Source organism: Hyperolius riggenbachi, chromosome 6, assembly GCF_040937935.1.
Source record: "Hyperolius riggenbachi isolate aHypRig1 chromosome 6, aHypRig1.pri, whole genome shotgun sequence".
Classification (NCBI taxonomy): Eukaryota; Metazoa; Chordata; class Amphibia; order Anura; family Hyperoliidae; genus Hyperolius; species Hyperolius riggenbachi.
Window position 1 is genome coordinate 296,935,936 of NC_090651.1, and position 25,553 is coordinate 296,961,488.

Sequence of the window (25,553 nt, forward strand, 5' to 3'; positions counted from 1 at the left end):
TATTTTTAATCAGAAAATATTTAAATATTACAAATAAGAGGATATTTGTTTAGAGCACCATCCAGAAATATTTTACAAGCAAGGCCTTGCTTTATGCAGAGCAGTACAGAGAATATATCTCCACAGAAAACAAGGTCTAGTTAAGAAAAAGGAACTAGTCATCAGTCACCAAGTCTGGAGACCTTGGTTCTTATAATGTTAAAGACTACTTTATTGCAACAAAGTAATTCTCTCTCCTAATTACAAAACTTTATAAAGTAGCATAGCAAAAAAAAAACAAAAACATGTGGACATTTGTAATATTTTGTACGTCTTAATAAACATTTTTATAACGTTCACTTTTTAGAGATTTTTCATGTGCTATTTATTGTCCAGCGCTGCGTAATATGTTGGCGCTTTATAAATACAATAAATAATAATAATAATAATAATATGCTAGAAAACACCATACATGCTTTCAATACAGATTACTACTGTTCTGTTTGAAGAATAATCAGGGTTGCACCTATATGCAACAGTTTTGGAACTACAGTATTTGACCCATATTGATATACAGTACAATCTCATTATAAACGCTGATATAGTAAACATTCGGGTATAGTAAACTATGTGTCCAGGTCTCGGCCAAGCCTCATTATAAGTGTATGGGATTAACGCCTGTTATAGCAAACCGTTTTTTGGCTCCTGCGGTATTCTGTATCCGGCTATAGTGGAAAGTGGGCGGGTACATGCGTCATACGTCAGTTGGAGACCCATGAGCCATGGCTGGTGGGCAGCCTGGCAGCCACTTGTAGCCTGCTCATTATCTGTACACTACTCTGAGCCTGCACGGATTACCTCAAAAACGCTAGCCGGTGAGACCTATGCTTCCTGTGTAAGATGCTGCCTTATTACTGAGGGAACTGCCTGTCATCTGTGACTTGCTTGTACATGACAGCAATGCTACAGTATCATCCAGGCTGCACAGAGTTGTGGACAGAGGAGCACACTATCTGTACTGTACATGCATTAAATGGTGAGACCTATGCTTCCTGTGCAAGCTGTTGCGTGATTATTGCATGCAAATCCCTGCATATTGAGCACTGGGCATTTTGATCTAGCTTAAACATTGTCTGTGCTCGCTTGCTGAAGCATTGAAAAGAAAGTAAATGACTCCCAATTATTGACTGAATTATGATACAGTACTAGGGTATACTTTATGTGCTTGAGTATGGCCGTTTCTGATATCATAAACTGATATAGTAAACCACTTTTCCCTGTCCCTTGGAGTTTACGATAAAGGGGTTCCACTGTATTGGGACTAAAGCTGTATGATAAAATCATTTTACTTTCAGGAGTGGCACCATGGAGATATTATTCTATTGCTAAGAGCGTCAGGCAACATTCTATCAGGCCGGTTTCACACTGTAAACTGGCGGCAGCAATGTGGTGCGTCGCGCCTGCCGCATTGCCAGAGACAGGACTTCAGGGAACACCGCGTTAGTACACGGTGTTCCCTGTCTGGCCACCAGCAAAGCAGGAAGTCACGATCTTGCAGTCACTTCCTGCTTTCGGTATGCGGAAGTGCACGGAAGCTTATTGTTTAAAATCCCCGCATCACCACAGAGTAACATGACTTCGGGTCCGACGCAGAGCAACGCAAGTACACGCGTTAATGTAGTTTTGTCCTAGCGTCGGGGATGCAGCGAAAACGTCACTTCCGTTGCATTGTGCCGTAACGTGGCAGTATGAATAGCCTTTCACTGCGCGTCGGTGGGGTGCGGTACAAATACTGCACCGCCCCGGTGTGAAAGCACCCTCAATCTATGGATGATGTATTTCAAATAAATCTTATAACTCAACCAAACCTAAAACTGAACATATTTTTTTCTCGAATAAATCATGTTAATTTAGTATACAATATAAGTACTAGCCTTAGAAATTAACTTTTGAAACTGAAAATTCATTATGAAATTTGTCTTGCCTGAAGACTGACTGGCTAATTTAATTTGAGCTCTTACAAGTGCGTATCACCTACTTCCAGTGAACCACAAATCCCACCTCACCAGGCAGACACACGGATTCTACTATAAAGCAGGAATGCTGGGGAATGTGCTTTTTTATTCTACCTACTGTGGGTGTCACATGATCACTTCTAACTGACCCGCTCATCAGCTGAATCTATAGCGGAGAGGAAATTACACTGCAATTCAAGCACATTTGGACAATACAAAAGGAATTCTGTCCACCAGATTTCCTCTATACATGGGTTATAATCACTTTTACTGACTGCTATTATATTTCACCTTGTTCAGTTTTTCAGTTTTGTGTATTAAATGTTCAGTTCACTCAAAAGTGATATTAGATATAGATGTGGAACTTGTCCCCTTGGAGATGCCACTGGCTCAGATGCCAAAAATCACCCTGGAATTTATGCAATACTGAAGCAATGCTGGAAAAAGTTAGATACTCATCTATTTATAGGGAAGGCTCTGGATTCTATAGATCCTTCCCAGTACTCTCTCCATGCACTCGGTCCACCACGTTGATGTTATTCAACCAACTGGTTTAATACGCCTTTGGAAGTCCTTGTAAAGGCTTCAAAAGTACTTGCATCGCAGAGTATGGGAATCCCAGAGACGAGCAAGTCTGAGTTCGCACATGCGCAGTACGGATGTGCCCGTCTTCTGAAACACTCAGGGACTCAAGTGCTTCCAAAGCCTTCTAAAAAGTCCTGACGTGGAGTTTCCACAGGGAACAGCGGTGGAACGAAAGCACAGAGAGAGGACTGGGAAAGCATTATGGGATCCAGAGCTTTCCTTCTACATAGGTGGACATCTACCTATTTTTTCAGCGTTGATCCAATATTGCTGTAAGAGTGTTTGATCCCACCGTATGCTGCCCCCACACCTCAACCATTCCCCATAACACAGCAAAAGAAAAAACACAGCAAATTCATTCTTCACCTCCAATGCATTAAGATCCATGGACTATATTTTACTGGCCCTTATTGAGATATTTATCACAAGAGTAAATAATCATTGGCTGCCTGTCTAGCTGATATTCCAAATGACAAGAGAGTTCACCTTGAGTATGTAGATGAGGGTCGTCCTCGCAGCTGATCTATCTCTAGCTGCATGCGTTCAATCTCCGTCACTAGCTGCTCCTGAAGAAGGAAAACAGACAAGGTGTTTAGTGGGGATAAAATACATACTTTCTGGAAGACAGTCCAGATCCCGGACTAAAGTACAAACTGGACGTAATAGACCTGATTTAAGGAGGGTTTCTAGACCTAGAGAACACTGGAAACAAACAGCATGTGATCCAGAACTGCCAGGGCTGTGGAGTCAGTACAAAAATCATCCTCCTCAGTTTATGAAACCACTCCTACTCCAATTCCAGGTGCCCAAAAGTTGCTCTGACTCCTCGACTCCAACGCCACATCCCTATCAGGGCTGTGGAACCGGTACAAAAATCATCTGACTACAACTCTAACACAGACTCCTCAGTTTATGTAACCTCCGACTCCAGCTTCAGGTACTCAAAAATTGCTCAGACTCCTCGACTCCTCCACAGCTCTGAGCACCCCTAGACTATATTTTTTAAAACTTTCAAATATTAGGTGGTATACATCTGAAACTCTTATCTGCATCATATCAGGACATACTGTGTCTTTCTCACTCTAATTCCCTTCTCCCCAGTGCAATATTTCTGTAAGTGAGGATGGACGAGTCATCCTCTTTGCAACAGTAGTGTTGTTTCACCCTGCAAGCAAATTCCTCTTATTGAATTTAGTCTTGCCATACACTAATGGTAGGTGGCATGTGTGCAGTCTGGCCTAGCCTGGAAATCCTGGAGTCCAGTAAGAGATGCTATTGGCCTCCCTCCTCCCATTCATCTCTACCTCTGACGTTGCGGATTACATCTGTGAAACAGCTGTAGAATAAGGAGGGTGGTGTTCATAGGGTGGCTGATGTCAGTCCTTTATCCAATAAAATGCGCTCCCCTTATGCTGTAAGATACACTTTGGCGGAGTGGGCAAAGCTATGAGGGGTGGAGCGACAGGAGGGTGGACAGGGAGGATCATAAATACAGGTATATAAATCAGCATGAGTGAATGGTGCAGACCGAAATTTACATCACAGGAACCTATAGGCACAGATGTTCTGGCACCCTAGACTTCGTCCTCCACAAACCTACAAACCCCATCAAACCGCACCACAAGTGTGCTGCTGGCTCAAATGTCAATTCTCCCCTACTTCCCCTGCCCGACATAGGTAGCCACAGTTGCCCCTTAGTATTAGGTAGACAGAGGTACCCTTATTATTAAGTAGCTAGAGGTGCTTCCAAGTATTAGACAGCCTGAGGTGCATCCGGCTGATGGAGATCCCAGTGGAATGCCAAGTGAGGGGTGAGTAACCTCTCATTTACGCCCCGCTCAGGACATAGAGAAAAAGGAAGGGACTTGGGGAGTGGAGTGAGCCACCTTCCCATCATCAGGCGCCTGTAGGCACAAGCCTACAGTGCCTTATGGAAACCCAGCCCTGGGGTGGGGTGCTCACCAGCCTTCCTGCTCCAAGTCAGCGCTACCTCTGGTGATTCAGGTTAATATCTGTGAATCAGGTAGAAGGTAAGGGGGTATGCTCCTTCCCATTATCTAGGCTCCTCATGTAGGCATCTAATTAAAGGTTAGCAAACAAGCCATTACACACACACATAAACAAGAGGAGCATGTATACCGATGGGCTTTCGGTAACCATGGCGTCATACAAACCTTGTTTAGAAGCAGCTCATCTTGCAGCTTTTTCATGTTAGCTATCTCTTCTGATAGAGTGTTCTGACATAGGAGAGGCAAGCAAAGACAAGACAAGAGAATAGAAGAGGTCAGATGAGGGCTGGACAGAGCGATCGCATGAAAAAGGACTAGCTAAAGGAATCCAAAATTAAATGTTAGCAGAATAAAGTCAGAAACTTGAAATGGTATTAATACCAGTTAGTAAAAAGGTCAGAGATTGAACAAGTCTGCTGCAGAAACAAATCTTTGCAGTCATCATAAGGAATTCGGTAAAAAAACAGTCCAGTTAATGTCTAATAGTCACTCATTAGTGAGAGTGATGCAGTACTGCAGAGAAACAGTCATTTAGAGGCCTGGATTCTTAACCCTTACAGTGAGAAAAAAGAAGGAAGGAACACAGTCTAGTTCTAAGTAGGATTGGGACTGTACATACACACGTTTATCTTATGATGTCACTTCAGGTGCCGAACAGAAGGAAATTTGCATCTGGTCACTTCCCTATTTGTGAAAGGGAACACCCCTAATTCAAGACAGTGGGTGGAGACATGCACATCATTCTCTTATGTATCGGAGCCAGGAAAAATATAGCGTACCACATGAGGTGGCCACACACAATACAATAAAGCACTTCAGGTTCAGTCGATAAAATAATTAACTGTACAGAAAAAAATGGAATGAAAATGTTCCTTTCATTGTTTTGCAGAAATATTTGATAAAAGCCTAATTGGTAATGGACAACAGTTAAATTGATCGATCTGCAAAACTATTTAAAAGGGGAAAGAAATAAAAAACAACAATCAAACACTGTCGCGCCCTTAAATTATACAGTTCTAAATCCAGCCATTTTGGGGTATCTGCCCTAGGGATGAGTGAGAATGCCTCTGGCAGCCTCAAAAGAATTTCCTCAAAGTGGTTCCATTCATTTGTGCCAAAATAATATTGTAAATTATTTCATCGATAAAATGATCGATGAATGGCAGTGGTCCAGTGAGCCATGCCCACAGGGAGGGGCTGGCTGCTGCTTCCTTCAGCTCCTCTCTAATTGGATGATGATGGGATAGGGGGATGAGTGTGGACAGCTGTCTCTCCAGTGTAGCTGCTCTGTTAACTCAACATGAAATGACACTACAGGACTCAACCAATCACAGATTTTAAATTCACTGTAAAAAAATAAATAAATGTAATGCACAATACACAGTGTATTGTTAAATAATGCAAATTTACTATCTGATGGATTCAAAAATGAAGAGGATAAACACGAGGTTTTAACAAGCTAAATGGTTGTGTCTGGCAAGTACTGTTTCTCATAGACCTCATTGATGAGGTTTTACGTAAGCTGCTCTGGCCTAGAAAAGAAGAACACAATGAAAGCGCACATGAAGCTGCTTGTGGCTCTGACACGTACCTTCTCCTCCAGGGCTCCCATCCTCTCCTTAAGATGCAACTGCAACCGCTCGTTTGATTCAGACAGGAGTTTATCGACTGTCTCCGACAGGCGTTTGTTGTGCTCATCGTTCATTTTCTCCCTTTGACGGGCCTGCAGGAGACAGCAAGCACTTAGCATGCATGCACAAGCGGGGACTGGACAACAATATGACCGCCAATCACTGATCGGGGACTGTAACCTTAACTGTTCCTGCATAGCTGTTAACCCCGCACAGAAAAGAAAATCATGTTGTCTTTGGATCATAGGTAGACAATTGTCTTTATTTCATAATCCATCTGTCATTTCAAACAGAAAATTATCTTGCAAACAGGAATTGTGAGCTTCAAGTTATAATGTGGCTGTAAGAGCCTTAAATTCACCTTCACCGGAGCAGATTGAAGACGAAACTGAAGGATTTCATGTTTAGCTACATCTCACTGACAAAAGGTTTTCCCATTCAGCTTGAAAAGGTGTTGGACAGGAAGTACCCGTGCATGGATTTAGCCTAAGCCTAGGATAAAGAGGCGCTCCCCAGGTTAACCAGTTCAGGGTCCTTATAACTTTGGTATTTCAGCTGTGTCAATGAGTTAAATATATCATAATCTGCCTAGTAACCGCTTAGTCATGACTGCTGACAACTTCCTGTAACCATGGATCTAATGCAAAATTTAGCGCAAATAACACGAAAATTTGCATTGCCTATACAAAGCATTGTACACGAATCGTATGTGATGTCTGAAAAAATGATGCAGGACTTCAGATTTTTTTTCACGCGTATGAAAATTCGCACTGAATGGAAATAGCCCCATTCACTACCATTAGTTGCCAAAGCAATGCAAATATTCTGAGAGAAAAATCTGACACAAAACGCACAAGTGGAAATCTAGCCTAAGTACTTATGCCATCTAAGTGATGGGGGGGGGGGGGGGGGGGGCAATGTAGGACTATTTTGTTCCTAAATTTATCTTACAGGGGAAAATATACGTAAATGTAGACAAATACACTTTTTTCATGTTTCACCCTTCTTAAATTTTTTCAGTTTTGGGGCCCCTGATGATTTACAAATGCATCGCTAAGCAACGGCAGACCGATACATCTGTACGGCATTGGAGCCCGACCTGTCGCCCTAGCAATCACAATTGCTACAGGGGACAGTCATTAAAGGTGTGCATGAATCTTAAAGTGAACCTCTGGACTAAAAATCTACTCAGCAGAACTGAAAAAGCTTGGTGTTTTTTTAACAGTTTCTCAGAACTTTGTTTTTCTTACCAAAGCATCATTTTTAGCTGCATTTTTAGCTAAGCTCCACCCATCAAAGAAAAAAAGACCGGGCTTTTTTTCCCTGATGCTGTGCAGAGCATGATGGGATTTCCTATCTTGTTATTCACATTGCCTAGCAACTGGGAGAGGTGCTCAGGACACAGGACAGTTGGAACTGTCTCTCATGCTCCCTGTCACCTCCTTTCAACCAAAAAGATGGCTGCCATCATGAAATCAAACATTTGCCTGTTCTTTTAAAACAGGGTGGGTAAGAGATTATATTACCGATCTATTTTAATTAACATAACTAATGTAACTTAATGACAGTATGTTTGTTTAGGCTGGAGTTCCTCTTTAAGGCCAAGCCCAGGTGACACAAGAGGTTCACAGGCTAGGAAGGGGTAGCACATGCTCAATCGGGTATGTGATGCTAACGGTGTGTGATAAATGCAAACGACAAGCGTGACTGAAATCCCTGGCTGCTAACACCCCCAATATTTCATGTCGCCCCCCAGTGCCCCATGCAGTAATACTTTACCTGGCACGCCGTCTGCTAGCGTCCACTGTACTTCCACATTCTGGGCCCACACGACTACCGGCATTATAGAACGTGTGGCACGTGTGTGATGTCACACATGCTTCCCACGTGCTTCAACACCAGTGACCATGTGGAGACGCAAAAGTACGAAGACAGCGGCAGCGCAGACGGCGACAGGTAAAATATGGCTGCATGAGGCACCGGAGGGGACATAAAACATTAGGGGGACAGGCAAGGCGGCATCAAAAGGCCAATTCCCGCAAGATTTCATTTGGAATTATGGCAGCCAACAGATCTCCCTCCCATCAGATTTGATTAGAGAGAGATCTGTCTCTTAGTTAACCATCCGCCAAAATCGCTAGATGTATGGGTACCTTTAGTTTAGTGTTAACAGCGCGATAGCTGGCAGTGCAGACACAAAATTCAGATTATTGGACGTGTATGAGGAACAACGAGCAGCTTCTTTACTTTCACTCACCCTCTGCAGTTCCTGGTTCTTCTCCTCCAGTTGCGCTTCGAGCTGACGCAACCTCTCTTCGAAATTTCCATGACGCTCTTCTGCCTGATGACAAGGACAGAAGACAACAAATGAATAGCAAATTCTGACCCAACAGACTATAAAACCTCATACACACGTTCAGCTAAGGTCACCCTCAATGATCGTGTATCAATCGTATAGGAGAAATGTCTGGAAGCGATAGCTGTATAGACACCGATACTCGCCAAGACCCTGTTCTTCTTCATGGCCATGCTCCTATTCATGTGCAAGCGCGGCTGCATGGCGCAGGTGCACCGACGGCCTGTGCTGTAGCACGGCGTCATTTGTGCACATCAGAAAAAGCCTTGCACGAGTGACTCTGTGCTACTGGGCAGGCAGTCACTAAGCCGCACTCATATAGGGAGCACAAAGCTATTTGGCCAGCACTTAGGGTCAGCTGGATAGCGTATTAGTTAAGGCTCTTTTTTGCCTTTGATGTAGGATTCGAGCCTTTGACCAGGGTTCGAATCCTGGCTCAGGCCTGTAAGTAAACCAGTAAGGAGTCTTTGGACTAGGCTCTCTAATGATCCTGTCACCCTGGAGAACGCCCTAAGTGGCTGCAGCCAAGAAACGCGGAGTCGGCCAGGAGAAAAGCACAATATAAATGATATGTGTCTTGTCTTGTGGAATACGTTCAAAGGGTCCTAGAGCTGAATTGGTGTCGGCGACACTGCAGCTAATCATGCCCACTTTAATGTTGGTGTTTTCGAATTCAGATTATTGAAATTTGGACACCCGAATCCACCAGTCACCCCACTTCAGCACAAAGAAATGCAGACAAGTTCAGCTGGAGTTCACTCATTTGCTCTTCACATGTGTCACGTGAAGTGCAAATAAATTAATCCCCCCCCCCCCCCCCCCATCCTGTCCACATGTCCAATAACCCAAATTGGAACACCAATACTACCTAAGAGGAACTGTGACCAAGGATTGAACTTCATCCCAATCAGAAGCTGAAACCCCTTTTCCCGTGAGAAATCTTTACCTTTTCTCAAATAGATCATCAGGGACATCTGTATGGCTGATATTGGGGTGAAACCCTCCCACAGTGTAATGTCAGGACCTAAGTTCTGACATCACACTGTGGGAACCTTGTTGCATTGTGAGAAATAATGTCTGTTTCGAACTGTCAAGCAACCAGTATCTCCCTCTGTGCAAACATATAGCTATAAAAAAACCAATCGTTTAGCCTATCGCATTGTTAGAGGGTGTGGTTATAGATAATGGCAGTTGGTGCTGTCTGTTTTTTTTCACGTCTGCCAGTAGTAAAGATGATTACATGCAGGCTGATAGTGGATCAAACAATATGAACAAATTACATGGTGAATATCAATAATTTCTTGACCTCTCTTCTTACTTTGCAATATATTGATTTTTTCCCCCCTTTTAGCTAAAGTTCCACTTAGGACCTCCAGAATGGACTATATTAATACGCCCACAACAAAAGCAGGTGAAACAGGTGGGTAAAATGTTTATCAGAATTCTAGCAATGCACATTGATGACCTGGATGAGAGTAGTGATGGACGCACAACGTGAAACGTTCGCACACCGTGAACAAATTTTTCATGAACATTCGTTCGAGGCGGACCTCAATAGCTTTAATGATTTGTTTGTGTTATGTGAACGTTAGTTTGCGATGTTCATCCATCACTAGATAAGGGCAACACTTTCATTCCTCTCATGCAAAAGCCTTCTGAGAAACGTGCCAGTTTCCTCCCAGCTTGCCTCCGCTGTGTTCCCTGATTAGGTGGCGTGTAAGTGCGGATACCTTGCTGAGAGCCGCCACTCGCTGTGCCAGCTGGGCCTCGATCTCCGGGAGAGTCTCTGCCTTCTGCAGGGTCTGCTGTAATTTCTGCTTGGCGTCTTCCAGCCACTCCTGCAGCTGCCGGTTCTTCTCTTCACTCTGCGGCAGGAGTTACAAGTCAGCAAAGCTAAAAATGAGCAGTCGATAGTGCACACAGCGCGGCCCGGGCCTGTCAGCCATAAATCTACGCTGGTTGGCACAGGCTCCTCGCAATCTTTTCTAATGTACAATCCCTGTAATTTCCTTTTCAGTGAGCCAGTGCAAATCAATAGCCCAACAGCTCAGCGCCCATAATGGAAAGGTCAGAGACTGAAGCCGCTGACCTGGAACAGAGCGCCCCATCTGAGGTCACCGCCCAATATCCTAATTATAAAGCCCAATGTCTGGTTCAATAGCGAATAACATTCAGCCTTCAAGGGCTTCCATAAGGCTACCCAGCCAAGGAATGAAGCATCATGGGAGAAGAGAAAACCAAGGTAATAATAAAAGGATAAGGTTGTAGAACAGGATCTATGTGGTTACATGCATTAAAGAGAACCAGTCATACTCAGGCTTTTATAATCATCTGAATCTCTACTCTGAAACCATGCTAACAGTGCAGTCTCATCTGCCTTAAAGAAAACCTGTACTGAAAATTAAAAGTGAAATAAACATACACAGGTCATACTTACCTCCCGTGTAGTCTATTCCTCAATCTCTGTCTCCTTTCCCACGTCCTGTTTGTCCACTGGGATCAAAGGAATTCTCTGTCCTCGATTTTGAAAATGGTCATTACCCCATAACAGCTTTCTGGTCAGCACACTGTTAAACTGTCATATCACCCACTTGAGCCATAGGAAAACATAGACATTACTTGGCACATCCGTTGTCCTCTCAGCTATAACTGACAGCAACTGATAAATAACTGACAGCAACTGATATATTTCAATTCTGACAAAATGTTGTCAGAACTCGAAGCGATCACTGTCAGAAGAAAATGGTGCGCTTCTGAGAGGAACTAATAGCAAGGTAACTATGTAATGTTCATTTGAAGTTACCTCATGTGTTTATTTTAAATAATTTTACTCAGTACAGGTTCTCTTTAAAGGACACCTGAAGTGAGAAGAATACAGAGGCTGGCATATTTATTTCCTTTTAAACAGTACCAGTTGCCTGGCAGCCTTGCTGAACTATTTACATAATTACATGGTTACATAGTTATTTTGGTTGAAAAAAGACACGTCCATCGAGTTCAACCAGTATAAAGTACAACTCCAGCCTGCTCCCTCACATATTTGGCTGCAGTAGTTCTTGAACAACACCGGAAACAAGCATGTAGCTAATCTTGTCAGTTCTGACAATAATGTCAGGAACACCTGATCTGCTCCATGCTTGTTCAGGGTTTATGGCTAAAAGTTTTAGAGGCAGAGGATCGGCTGGACTGCCAGGCCACTGGTGTTGCATAAAAGCAAATAAATATGGTAGCCTCCATATTCCTCTCACTCCAGTTGTCCATTAGGCAAGCCATACACTATGTAAAACTTTAAGGTCAGCACTGCGATCAACATAATCAAGAACCAACATCACGGTTCTGTGTTTCAATCGGGATGTCGATCGCAAACACAAAAATCCACTACAATTTTTGCCCAATCAGGTGTTTTTGTCTAATTGGGCAAAAACATGTAAAGTGTATGGCTACCTTTACAGAGCGGTTTGTCCTGCTGTTTAATTACATTGTGTTTTACAGGGAACAGAGCAACACCGTAAAAAAAAAATCCTAATGGACCTCCCAATAAGGGAAGTTCTTAAAGGAATACTATCGGTACCCAAGTGTTCTAAAATGACAATGTACAAATAATGTCTAAGTAGCTGTGTAAACATTTTCCTACTTTTCATGTTAAATATCAGAGGAAAAAGCTGTAATTTATTGAGGGTAGGATTTAGCTATATTGGGACAAATCAATTGCAGAAGGGGTGTCTGCTTTAATGCACAGCCAGAGATCCATATCAGACTACAGAAAGCAAATATCAAACATATCAAACTCTGAAAGCAAAAACAATATGAAAAAGCTGTGACAATTAGTTACATTTCCTCTGCTCTTTTCAGACACTTCAGTCAGAAACAGAGCTCCCAACAGCTGCAGCTCCTGTGTCCTGTCTCTCTCTGTCACACAGAGAGCTACACATAGAGTTAACTGATCAAGTGTGAGGGGAATTTCCCCTCTCCTCATGGCTCAGTCAGCCGTCAGTTTTGGCGTCAGTAAACTTTGAATGTATTTTGCTAACGGTAAACAAAGAAGTTGCTACTAAAATGTATACACCAGTACTTAGCAGCACTTCCCAAACAATTCCTGTGTCAAATGAAAAAATTATGTGAATCGATAGTATTCCTTTAACTGATTGTGCTGTTGTAAAGAGAACCTGAGCCAAAGCTCAAAAACAGATACTTAGCTAAGGAGAGGGAAGCCTCTGGTTATTAATGAGGATCCCATTAGCATCCTCCGGTCTTCCACCATTTGCAGGGGCCGCATCCCTCTTCTGGCACAAGCACGTCCATGCTGCAGCCGCGCTGGCACAGTAGGGCACGGTTATGCACAAGCGGCTCTGGTTTACTGTGCAGGTGCCGCCGTACTCACACAGGTGCAGTACAGCTCGTGCTTGAAGAGGGGCGTGGCCCCGATCAAATTACCAAAAAACCTTTGTCTGTAATCTTTGGAGGGTCCGCGATCAGCCACAGGGGACCAGGAGACAGTGGAGGAAGCCTCATTAGGATCCTGAGGCTTCTCTGGCTTTAGGTAAGTATGCGATTTTGTACCTGAACTTCAGGTCTAAATAATCAATTTATGAAGAATGAATCCACCCTATTTTGAGTGGATATGGGGCAGAAAGTAGCCTGCTCTCAAGCATTAAATACTATTTGATGCTGTTGTTTTAAGACTGGGCTTGTTTTCTCAATATTTCATCCCCCTGGAGGAGATGCTGCAAGATTCAGAGCACAGAAATGTCAATTTATGCAACCTCTAGCGACTACTCTACTGAAATGCAAAACTTTCAAGAAGTGGTGACAACAGTAGTAGAGGGAAGAGGAGCAGGGCACATAGGATCAAGAATCTTCAAAGCTTTATTACCCCCTCATGAGTTAACACATGGAAAACATACGAGCACTGGGGGTGGGGAGACAGTCTAACAGTCGTTTCACAGTAAGTACTGCTTCCTCAGAGGCTCAATGCACTACAGGAGTGCCAGCAATCTTTATCTACTGTGAGCAGTAGCAACAGTAGTTCATAAGAAAAGCTAGACTTCCGATGTGCCAGAGGGGGAGGGGGGTGAATTTTCTCAGCAGGGACCTAAAAACATCTAACAATCTCTACATCCTGCTCTGTTCTACCCGAAACAGACTGCAGTCATTTTCTTATGCAGATAAACCTATTCTTGGAACTCACCACTGATCAGTACCTACCCTAACTGCAAGCAGACATCTTGGTCCCAACAAAGAATGCATTTGTGACTGTAGTTATGCCACCCAGCCAGGTGCGTAGCTAGAAATCACTGAACCCCAAAGCTCAAATTTAATTCCCCCCCCCCCCCATACTCCCCCACCCCCAAACACTAGTGCACTCTGCGTGGCCAATACTCACTTAAATCTTATTTCATTATTTCTCAACTACTTCAATTAACACAGCAGGACTGCAGAAACCGAAGTGACTTCTTATATATAAAATCACCTTCCATAGCATAGGCAACAACATTCTATAATAGTTGCTGCCACAATGGCTTCTTCTTCATACCCTGGCAGAATAGGGCCTACTTCTGTCCCGCCAGTCATGGCGCACAAGCACTGCTTCCTATACCTGTCTGTAGAGAGAGTCTTTGCTGGCGAGTTCGTTCTCCAGCTTGTCGTTGACATCATGAAGTGATGTGGCCTCCCTCTGAGCGCTCAGGTAGCGTTTCTCTAACGTGGTTATCCTCTCCTCCATGTCCTCCCGTTGTGCCAGAGCCTGGAGTCAACAGAAAAAGAACATGATCATTCAAAACAGCCAATCTGGACCACTCCTGGCATATCTGCGATCTGGGATACCTAAAGATTTCACCAAGTTTATTATCAGTACATTTGTCAGCTTAAAGTGGAACTAAAATCTCCTAAAAAATAGATAAAATAAGAGTTTCACTTACCTGGGGCTTCTACCAGCCCCCTGCAGCCGACCTGTGCCTACGCTCACCGATGCTCTGGTCCCACACCGCAGTTCAATTTCACTTTGCACAGTTCGAGTGCACTGCGCCTGCGCGGCCCTGGCCACGCGCATTGTCGTTCACGCTCCCGTAGCCGGACACGTTTATAAAGCAGGATTATCACCATAAAATTCGAATTTCAACAGCAACTGGTCTGAGTATATTAAGTGATAAAGATGCTAATCCTGCATTCAAAACTTGCAAAACTTTTTCTGCTGTTATGGTTTGGAGTTATCACATACCTTAAAGTGAACCGAGCACCTTTTTAACACTCAGGACATTTCTATAGCACATGAAAAATGCATGCCAACAATCTGTTTCATTATTAAAATAAACTTGTATTTTACCTTGTATTTTACAATCAAAGGAGTTTTATCAGCCTGTTTCAGCAGCCTGACCGTCCACAGAAATCTCAGGACACTAATTGTTTTATTGAGCTAATTACCCAGAAGAAAACAATCTATTTTCAACAACAAAGGGGGTGGTTAATTAGGACTGTTTCTTTAAAAACATTGTCTGTTTCAAACAGTCCTAATTATCCACCCCCTTTGTTGTTGAAAAGAAATTGTTTTCTTCTGGGTAATTAGCTCAATAAAACAATTAGTGTCCTGAGATTTCTGAGGACGGTCAGGCTGCTGAAACAGGCTATTAAAACTCCTTTGATTGTAAAATACAAGTTTATTTTAATAATGAAACAGATTGTTGGCATGCATTTTTCATGTGCTATAGAAATGTCCTGAGTGTTAAAAAGGTGCTCGGTTCACTTTAAGAGCACTGGCACTTTAATAGCCATTGCCCAACAGTTGCATGCTGGGGGTTCTTTTTATCTAGAATATATTCCTCCTCTTCCCTTCATTTCCCTGCCTAGCTGAAACATGATCCTCTGCTCACGCGTGTTTACAAGCAAGACTGAGGTGACTCAGCGATTGGAGGAGAAAATAAAAGAAAGTATTTAGCTTCAAACTGTGGCCAAAAGACATGGTTCCCACCAGGAACAGAATTCCTTAAAACACAGCAGTCATTAAAATGAAATTGTGACTTACCAGGTGCTTCTTCCTGCCCACCCTAGGCAGCGAGGTCCCCCGGCGTTCTCCTGGCTCCTCTCCTGGTCCCGGCTGGAAGCTCCGTTATTGTACGACTTCAGGCTGAAGTCATCAGGGCTGCTTCCCGCTTTACCGATATGCGTCAGTACGCCGGCCGGCAACGCGTCAACAGGCCGACTGGCGTGATGACGCGTCACCGGCCGGCGCGATGACGTATATTGTCAAAGCGGAAAGCAGCCCTGATGACTTCAGATGGGCTAGAGGAAGCCCCAGGTAATTTCATTTTTAATGACTGCTCAGGGTCCCTTCAAATAAAAGAGCAGTGAGAGATGGTTTCTTATTGCAGGCAGTGCAGGGAGATGTGAACTACACATAAAGAGCTGGTTGTGGTAAGAATTAAAGAGAGACTGAAGCGAGGATAAATTCTATTTTTTAATTTGTATTCCTGTCAATGACCATAACCCCTGCTAAACTGCCGCTATCCTGTGGCAAAACGAGGGGGCTATACCCCCCAAATCCCCTCTCCTTTGTCCGGGAAGCGCTTCCTGAATGAGGCAGAGCTAATGGCTGTAGCTCTGCCTCTCAGCGCGTCAATCCCGGCCGATTGCCGCCTCTCCCCGCCCTTCTCAATCTGCCTTCACAGAGAGGGGCGGGGGAGAGGTGGAGATCTGCCGGCAGATTGACACGCGCGGAGGCAGAGCTGCAGCAAATAGCTCTGCCTCCATGAGCAGCAAAATCGTGGATTTTGCAGGGGGATTTGGGGGGTTTTGCCGCGGGATGGCGGCGGTTTAGCAGGGGTTATAGTCATTGACAAGAATACAAGTTAAAAAATAGAATTTATCCTCGCTTCAGAGTCACTTTAAAGGACAACTGAAGGGATATGGATATGGAGGCTGCCATACTTTTTTCCTTTTAAAGAGAATCTGTATTGTTAAAATCGCACAAAAGTAAACATACCAGTGCGTTAGGGGACATCTCCTATTACCCTCTGTCACAATTTCGCCGCTCCTCGCCGCAATAAAAGTGCTTAAAAACAGTTTTAAAAAGTTTGTTTGTAAACAAACAAAATGGCCACCAAAACAGGAAGTAGATTGATGTACAGTATGTCCACACATAGAAAATACATCCATACACAAGCAGGCTGTATACAGCCATCCTTTTGAATCTCAAGAGATCATTTGTGTGTTTCTTTCCCCCTGCAGCTATCTTCCACTGAAGTGTCAGGCTATTTCTTCCTGCAGAGTGCAGACAGCTGTGCCTGTATGTAATTCCTCAGTATGTGAAAGCCCAGCCAGCTCAGAGGAGGATTTATCCAGCTTGTAAAAGATAATAGAACAGAGAGAAGCTGCACTAATCTAAATATCACACAGGCAGTGTGCAGAGAGGGGCCTGGATGGGGGAGTTCATAGCAGAACCACAACACTGAAGAACTTGGCAGCCTTCCAGACACAGGCCTGACAAGTCTGACAACAGAGAGATAAGTTGATTTATTACAGAGATGGTGATAGTAGAATGTGCTGCAGTAAGCCAGAACACATTAGAATAGCTTTTGGAACTTGTAGGATGATAAAAAACAGGATGCAATTTTTGTTACGGAGTCTCTTTAAGCAATACCAGATTCCTGGCTATCCAGCTGATCATCTGCTTCTAATACTTTTAGCTATAGACCCTTAACAAGCATTCAGCATATCAGGTGTTTCTGACATGATTGTCAAATCAGACAAGATTAGCTGCATGCTTGTTTCTGGTGCAAACACTACTGCAGCCAAATAGATCAGCAGGGCTGCCAGGCAACTGGTATTGTTTAAAAGGACATAAATATGGCAGCTTCCATATACCTCTCACTTTAGTTGTCCCTTAAATGTTTTATTATACACTAAGCAGGGAATTGTAGATGCAGTGCTGGCTACAAAGACTTAATGTATTTTTTAAGAAGAAGGAGAGAGTGAGTGGAGTGGGGTGATCTGCTCTATGTTCCACTGGTAACAAGGAGCAGCAGACAGGTATTTTAAAAATATATACTGGTCTGTTATGCACAAAACATGTTAACCAATGTATTTTTAGTATCATATGTATAAAAAAAATGTTAGGCTAAACTAAGGCTTTATCCCATTAGCAGCTTCAATAGTTATTTTGTTTGAGATAAGTGCACTGCTTTTGAACTCAGTCGGAAGAACTCGTTGTGCTGTAAATTCTTAGAATGCTTTGATGTCTCTCTACTAGCAGAAAATGTAGAAACTGAAAGCAGAAGTCCTCTGTTATTGTCTCACACTGCCCCCTAGTGAGAAGTGGTCATAAATACACATTACAGAAGTATTAATTAGACAAAAGGAAACGTAACAACAAAGAAATAAAAAAAATGTGCTAAAATAAATTGGCATGAGCACTTTCAAGCCTCTAAATCAATTAGCTGCTAAAGATCACTCACCTCTTTGAGGTCACGTTGCAGTTTTGCGCTAACTTCCTCTGACTTAATGAGATCTTTTTGTGCTGTGTTTAGCTCCTCCTCCAGTTCGGCCATTTGGCGACACATCATGGTTAAACGCTCTTTCAGCTGGCATAGCTCTAACCTCTGTTTCTCCACCAGCTCCTCCAGTTCTGTCTCCCGTCCACCTCTCAGTTCCAGGTGAGTGGAGCCGTTGAGGACAGCCTGAAAAGTCCACACAGGTTGTTCAGTGGCAATTACTAATTAGAACAGAATCAATCACTCCTGCTAAGGAAAGGAACACCTACTTCTGAAGTGTGCAAAATCTTAGGCTCTGTACACACACTAAGCAACAATCATCGGAAAACGAGCAATCCCCAAGAGTTAGCGACAAGAGAACGATGTCAGCGCACAATAGTATTCAGCAATGGCATGAGGACGCCTTTCCAATTGTTAAGCACAATAAAGAGGGCCGGAAGTGAGAAATTCCAATGGATCAATCATTTGCCATCATGCAGTACGAGTGATTAACATCAATTATCGTCTGAACCGATCCGTCCTACATGGACGATAATCGCTGTCTTTGACTGTCATTGGGGCATTTTTTTAAAACGATTTAACATGAAATGGGTAATTTAATGCCGACACTTTTACAGGGATTTAAAGGGACACTTAAGTCAAAAAAAAAAAGAGTTTTACTCACCTGGGGCTTCCAATAGCCCCCTGCAGCTGTCCGGTGCCCTCACCGTCTCCCTCCGATCCTCCTGGCCCCGCCGGCAGTCACTTCCTGTTTCGGTGACAGGAGCTGACAGGCTTGGGACGCGAGTGATTCTTCGCGTTCCTGGCCACAATAGCGCCATCTATGCTGTTATAGCATATATCATATACTATATAGCAGCATAGAGGGTGCTAATGTGTCTGGTAACGTGAAGAATCACTCGCGTCCCCAGCCTGTCAGCTCCTGTCACCGAAACAGGAAGTGGCTGCCGGCGGGGCCAGGAGGATCGGAGGGAGACGGCGAGGGCACCGGACAGCTGCAGGGTGCTATTGGAAGCCCTAGGTGAGTAAAACTCATTTTTTTTGTTTGACTTAAGTGTCCCTTTAAGCTTTTGTCCTCTTTTAAAAAAATATATATACTGCTATTGTACGTACTGAGCTCTGCGAGTCTCCATCTTTACTGCCGTCATCGATCCCCGACCTCTTCCTGGCGAGCTGTTCTCGAAGTGAGAGTGACTGAATCACAAGACAAGACAGACATTAGAGGGAAACACCGGGCACACACTGCTGATCAGTAATGTTACAGGATACACTGAAACCAAACGTGGACTTCCTTTAATTTTAATGCCTGCTGCCTTCTTCTGTCCCCAATTCCAAGAAATGTATAAATTACAATAAATTTTCATAATCTCAGAAAATCAATATCTCCTTGATAATCAGAAGGACATGCTAAGGGGGTGGGAGCAGAGACCAGAATGTGCTGAGGGGGTGGACACAGACCAAGATTTGCTAACGAGGTGGGGCACAGACCAGCATGTGCTAAGGGGATGGGCTACAGACCTTAATGTGCTGAGGGGGTGAGGCACAGACCAGGATTTGCTAAGGGGGTGAGGCACAGACCAGGATGTGTTAAGGGGGTGGGCCACAGACCAGACAAATCACTGGCTGTGTCAGAGGGTCCATTAAGCGAGTACGATACTGATGCCAATATTTAAAATATCATTAATATCATGCCACCAACATTTTACTTTAGATTTACCCAGCCCCCTAGTCTCACACTAACCCTTGCTTCTAATGACTAACGCTGATAATATCAACATCACAACAAGCCCGCCTCTTCCTGTCTGAAAATGTGACTTTAGACAAAATTTACATTTTTAAAGGAGTGATTACGAGGACTGGGGAAACGAAGAAAGGAACGAACAACACTCAGAGGTATATGGATCCAGCACGAACATACCTCTGTGCTTACCTTAGATAGCTTTTCCTCAGGTCAGGTATCCTTTAAATACAGATGTTATGTGATAATTGATCGTGTTAGGTTTTTGGAAGGGCTGTGTGTGTTAGTGACTATGAGTCAGATGCGCTATACAATGGTAAAAGTGGCAGAATGCTGGCAATTTTACCGTAACTAATGCCGAAGGAGCACTGCCCATTAACTCAATAGCGCCACGCACACTATCGGGATAACGTATGCATTGCTATGGTAACACGCAGCATAACGTGGTGTTAATAAGTTAAGTGGCGTTGTTTAGTAAATGAAGACCAATGACATAAACTGTGTTTCATATAAAGTAGATGTATAGTGAACCAAATCGTCATAAAACACAAATTAAAGTGAATCTGAAGCCTAAGCCTTGCCTAAGGAGAGGGAAGGCTCTGGATCCTATAGAGCCTTCACATTCCTCTCCGTATCCTCTCGTTCCCCTGCAGGTTCCTCTGTTCAAATCTCCCGTCGTGGGAGGTTTAGGAAATCTTCGGGAGCCCAAGTGCTCCCGAAGATGGGCGTCTCTGTACCGTGCGTGTGCAAGTGCACAAGAGAGGGAGGCTGTATGTAGCATGGAGCGGCCCGTCTTTGGAAGCCCGGGTACTCCTGAAGACTTCCAAAGCCCACCCGGAGCGGAAGAGAGCAGTCTCTGACCGATTGGTCGGAGACTGCTAACAGGGAAGGCAGCGCAGGCATGACGGGACGAGAAGATGAACGGAAAGATTCTATAGGACCCAGAGCCTTCCCTCTTCTAAGGCAAGTATCTGTTTTGTTTTGTTTTATTTAGGCTTCAAACGCCCTTTAATACTACTATTAATAAACTCTATAAAAAGTTGTTTCCCAAAGACATGGGTGGAGTTACCCAGTTTACAGACCCGGACACTTCCTGCACAGGTGAGTGAAGCCACCGTGAAATATAGATCGTTCAGATAGAAAAGCTTTTGGACTATGTCTGCTTTGATTACTCCTTTTCAGATTTAGCTGGAATTATATTTAAATGATTTTTGTTATGTGTTATAGGTTTGTCCTATAAAAATGCAAATAATAAATATGCTCACCTCTTGACTGGACATTTCCAGTTCCTCCTCTAACACTGCAACTCTTTCTAATGCCACACGGAGGCGCTCTCGCACCTGCGAAAAAGAGAGCACACAAAAGTTAACTGAGTTCATGTACAGCACCAATCGATTCTTACTCTGCAGCAGTGTGATCAACAGATCAGCCAGATACATGTTATAGAAGAGGGTTGTCCAGAAACAGCTGTTTGCTTTTATCTGCCACACAAACTATTTTTTCTGAGTCATTTAACTTGCATCTGCCAGGTTAGACTCTTCTCTCCCTGCACCACTTGTCAGATGACTGCAGAACACCAGGAACTGTTTATTCAAAAGCATTAACATGAAGCGCCCCCATCCCCAGTCCCTCCAACCCATAGTTGAGGAGTGTGATGCTACTACACAAACTCCGATGCAGAGACATTTGAGTTGTTGTACAGTGTAAGAGAAGGAGGGTAAGTCTTTTCGCATCTGCTTGTGTCAGGAAAATAAACTGACAGCGTGCAATTCTTCAAACACCACGTGTGTACATTGGTTGATGAACATAGCGCAGCCCCGAACAACATGCTTGTATATCGCATACGAACGCACATGCTGTCTGGAACTCTTAATCACATCTGGTCCCAACCTGCACCAGTGAAAACAAGCTCTTGGCTTTCATCATCTTGTCCTTATGCCTGGTGTCATAACTTAACATGAACTAACATGACACTAACATTAGATTACTTATTGGCCACCAGTGCAGTGAGTGCATAGGCATCCTGACTTTGTCCTCAAATTACTCCCCAACAAACCATTTTAAGCCTCTTTGTATTCAGATAAAACATGTAGAAGCAGCCGAAGTCCTCAGGGGTTGGTGTTTGTGATCAGTTGTAGTGCTTACCCCTTCTATACAGGCACCTCCCTTACCTTTTCATCAAGGGCTTTGTGATGCTCAAAGAGGGACTTCAGGGCCTTCAACACCTCTACTTCACTGGAGACCCCAGCCGGAGACTGTGCTTGTCTCTTTACCACCGTCATCCTCAGAGATCGTTCGTGTCGGGATACCAAACACTCCAAATGTTCCAACAGCAGCTGTGGGAATGAAGAGAACATGAGAATGAGCAAAGAATTGTGAAAGCCAAACCAACTGCAATCAACATGTGACCACTCAGATAGACATGCTTGGTGATCCTGGTTAGGACAGTTTTTATCAAAGAATCTTGTGCAATTATTTGTATTATTTAGTATTTAAATAGCACCAACATCTTCCGCAGCACCGTACAAAGTATACTGCCTTCTCACTTAACTGTGCCTCAGAGGGGCTCACAATCCCTACCATAGTCATATGTCTATGTATGTATTGTGTAGTGTTGTCTAGGGTCAATTAAGGGGGAAGCCAGTTAACTTATTTGTATGTTTTAGGTATGTGAGAGGAAACCCACGCAGACACAGGGAGAACATACAAACTCTGTGCACATAGTGCCGTGGCTGGTATTTGAACCAGGGGCCCAGCATTGCAAGCGAGAGTACTGACCACTATGCCACCGTGGTGACCAATCTTTATACAATCACTGCAGAAAACCTCCTTTAGCTTTACGCAGAATAATGTGGTCTGTATACTTCACAGTGTGGCCTTTATACTCTGTAATGTGGTCTGTATACGCCATAGTGTGCTCTGTATATATCACAATTTAGTCTGTATATGCCATAAATTGGTCTGCATACTTCATAATTTGGACTGTATACTCCATAATTTGGACTGTATATTCCACAATGTGGTATGCATACTCCAAAATCTGGTCTACATGTTCCATGTGTGTATACTCTATAATGTGGTCTGCGTACTCCATAATTTGGTCTGCATATTCCACGGACTGATCTGTATACTCAATAAATTGGTCTGTATGCTCCACAATGTGGTCTGTATACTCCATTGTGTGGTCTGTATACTCCACAATGTGGTCTGTATAGTTTACAATGTAGTATGTATACTTCACAATGTGGTCTGTATACTACATAGTTTAGCCTGAATGCTCCATAATGTGGTCTGCATACTCCACAATGTGATCTGTATACTCCGAAATGTGGTCTGCTCCATACTCCATTTACAAGTAGAGCTGAAAGGACCATCCAGGGCTGTGGAACATGGATGTTTGGCAAAAAAGCCAGGCATTCTGGGCTCCAGGAAGGCAGTCCTCTTTTGTCATTCATAACATGAGTTCAACTCCTCTTTAATGACAATTTTAAAATAATGTACTAAAAACGTCCTCCACGCCCTTTAAATTATTTTATAGATTGTTACATCTGAGAGTCATACCTACAGGAAATCGCCTAGACGTTAATCACTTGATTGTGACAGGACTACAGTTCCCAGCATGCCACTGGCTGGCCAACGAAGAGCATTCGGCAATTGCGGGTTTACACAGTACAGGCCTGATTTGCATAGCACTTATCCGTAAGCTGAAGGAAGATTTTATCCCATCTAGCAAGGCGTGCCAGAATGCCTAGCATCACAATCACATTCTACCCAGCGAACAGTTTGTTCCTCACTTATTTGTACTCGAAGAAAATATAATCTCAGTAGACCGAACGCTTATTTTTTTTATTAACCTCCTGCACGTCTGATATCAAAGACTAACAGCTCCACAAGGCACGCTGGGATTACAGATAATGGCTTCCTGTGGATGCCTCACAACAAGGGACTGCCAGCAAAGACTCTAATATTCAACACTAAGCTGGCTGCAGGCCCCACAGGTGCTACCTAGGTGATTCTCTGCACAAAAGCATTTATTGACAAGGATTTTCCATTTCATCCCATGTTTACTTGCAGATCATGTATACAAAAAAAATGGGATCAAACAAAGCTAAAGCTGCTATCTATAGCGACCAATGGGTTGTTGGATTACCTGCACAGCATCTCCTCGCTTAGCCCCATGTGACACCAGACACACAGAGCAGTGATATGTACCAGCTACAAGTCTTGCCTTCTGCTGATTTGTAACTAGCTACAGAGCTGCTGCTTTATCAATCTACACCTTTTCATTGCATTGTATTACCCTTTTTTACCGCAGGGTAACGCTAAAGCAATGAAAGTCTATGGGACATTTCATACCTGCTACAGTGTGATGCGATGCGCCAGAAGCATTGCATCTGACGCGAAAGCAACATTGCGTTACCGGGCAACAATCGCGGTGACGTGTGTTGATCAGAAGTCAAGGCAATGGCGACGCACGTATTTTAAAAATGTTCCCGTTTGTGTTGCAGTGCGCATGTACGGAAGCATATTTTTTAACCACTTAAATACCAGCGGTCTCTGCCCCCTTAAGGACCAGATACCACTGGTACAATACCGACGGAATCCCGACGAATCGCCGCGCTTACCCGCCACAATCGCCGTCACCGCCGCACGCTGGGATTCTCCTGACATAGACTCTGCAGTCTCCATGACGGCAGAGTCATATGAGCCAGTCAGAAGCCGCTTTCATTGGCTCCTGACCATGTCTATCAATGTGAGCCAATGGGAGTGGCATACATTGATAGACACAGTCAGGATCAGATTTCATTGGCTCCTGGCTGTGTCTATCAATGTGTGCCACTCCCATTGGTTTACATTGATAGACATGGTCAGGAGCCAATGAAAGCGGCTTCTGACCGGCTCACATGACCCTGCCGTCATGGAGACGGCAGAGTCTATGTCAGGAGAATCCCATCGTGCGGCGGTGACGGCGATTGTGGCGGGTAAGCGCAGCGATTCGCCAGGATTCCGTCATAGACACAGACAGAGCCTGTGAGCTGCTTCAAGAAAAGTCGAGTTTTAGCGGCGCGACGGCAGGGAGCGACGGAAACGGCGAATGCGCACTGCGGACGGTGATTGAAATCTACGCCCTGCCAGGAGCCCACCAAAACAGGGCCTAAATTTCAATCATATTGGTCCTTAAGTAGTTAAATAAACTTACTTGCAATTTTAAGTGCTGCGGTGCGATGCGATCATTCAATCGCACCGCAACCAAAACACAGGTTGCTGGTGTGAAACTGGCCTGAGAATCAATGAAAATAGGGTAGGGCATTATCATTATTATGACTAGCTGGTGGCGGGTGAAATGCTGCGTGGGGCAGGAGTGCGCATGTCATCCGGCCACACACGCTGCGCCATCCAATCAGCATCACAACCAACCACAGCAGGGGGAGGAGGGGGTGTGTCCAGAGCAGACAGACACACAAACATACAGCAAGCAGCTTGGAAATGATTATTATGGATGTATATATGTTAACAGTGGTGACACTTGTTTTTCATTTGCTAGATGCTGATAAGTTATTACAGGATGATGACATCTGCACAAGGTTCAAGTACCAATATTGCAACAAAAAAAAATTAAAATGTTAAATATATGTGGACACATGCTTATAATATAAAGTGCAGAATAAATTGCCATTCTCCTATGTTGCTGTCACTTACAGTAGGCAGTACAATTCTAGCAGGTTTTGGCCTAGTTCATCTAATCATGGGAATTTTC

At 43.8% G+C, this 25,553-nt stretch overlaps 1 protein-coding gene across 12 annotated transcripts in view; it reads right to left on the minus strand.

Annotated features, from left to right (window-relative positions):
* Positions 1–25,553, minus strand: part of PPFIA3 (PTPRF interacting protein alpha 3) — a 214,984-nt gene that overhangs the window by 80,567 nt on the left and 108,864 nt on the right. For 10 of the 12 annotated variants that reach the window (XM_068241128.1, XM_068241130.1, XM_068241131.1 and 7 more), the window contains exons 4-13: positions 21,967–22,131; positions 21,061–21,135; positions 19,171–19,251; positions 18,022–18,243; positions 14,172–14,318; positions 10,306–10,440; positions 8,477–8,560; positions 6,180–6,311; positions 4,754–4,816; positions 3,066–3,145 (exon numbers count right to left, since the gene is read on the minus strand). In XM_068241128.1, coding sequence (XP_068097229.1) covers positions 3,066–3,145; positions 4,754–4,816; positions 6,180–6,311; positions 8,477–8,560; positions 10,306–10,440; positions 14,172–14,318; positions 18,022–18,243; positions 19,171–19,251; positions 21,061–21,135; positions 21,967–22,131 — 1,184 coding nt within the window. The remainder of the gene's footprint in view (positions 1–3,065; positions 3,146–4,753; positions 4,817–6,179; positions 6,312–8,476; positions 8,561–10,305; positions 10,441–14,171; positions 14,319–18,021; positions 18,244–19,170; positions 19,252–21,060; positions 21,136–21,966; positions 22,132–25,553) is intronic. The other 2 variants (XM_068241139.1, XM_068241138.1) reach the window with 2 other exon arrangements.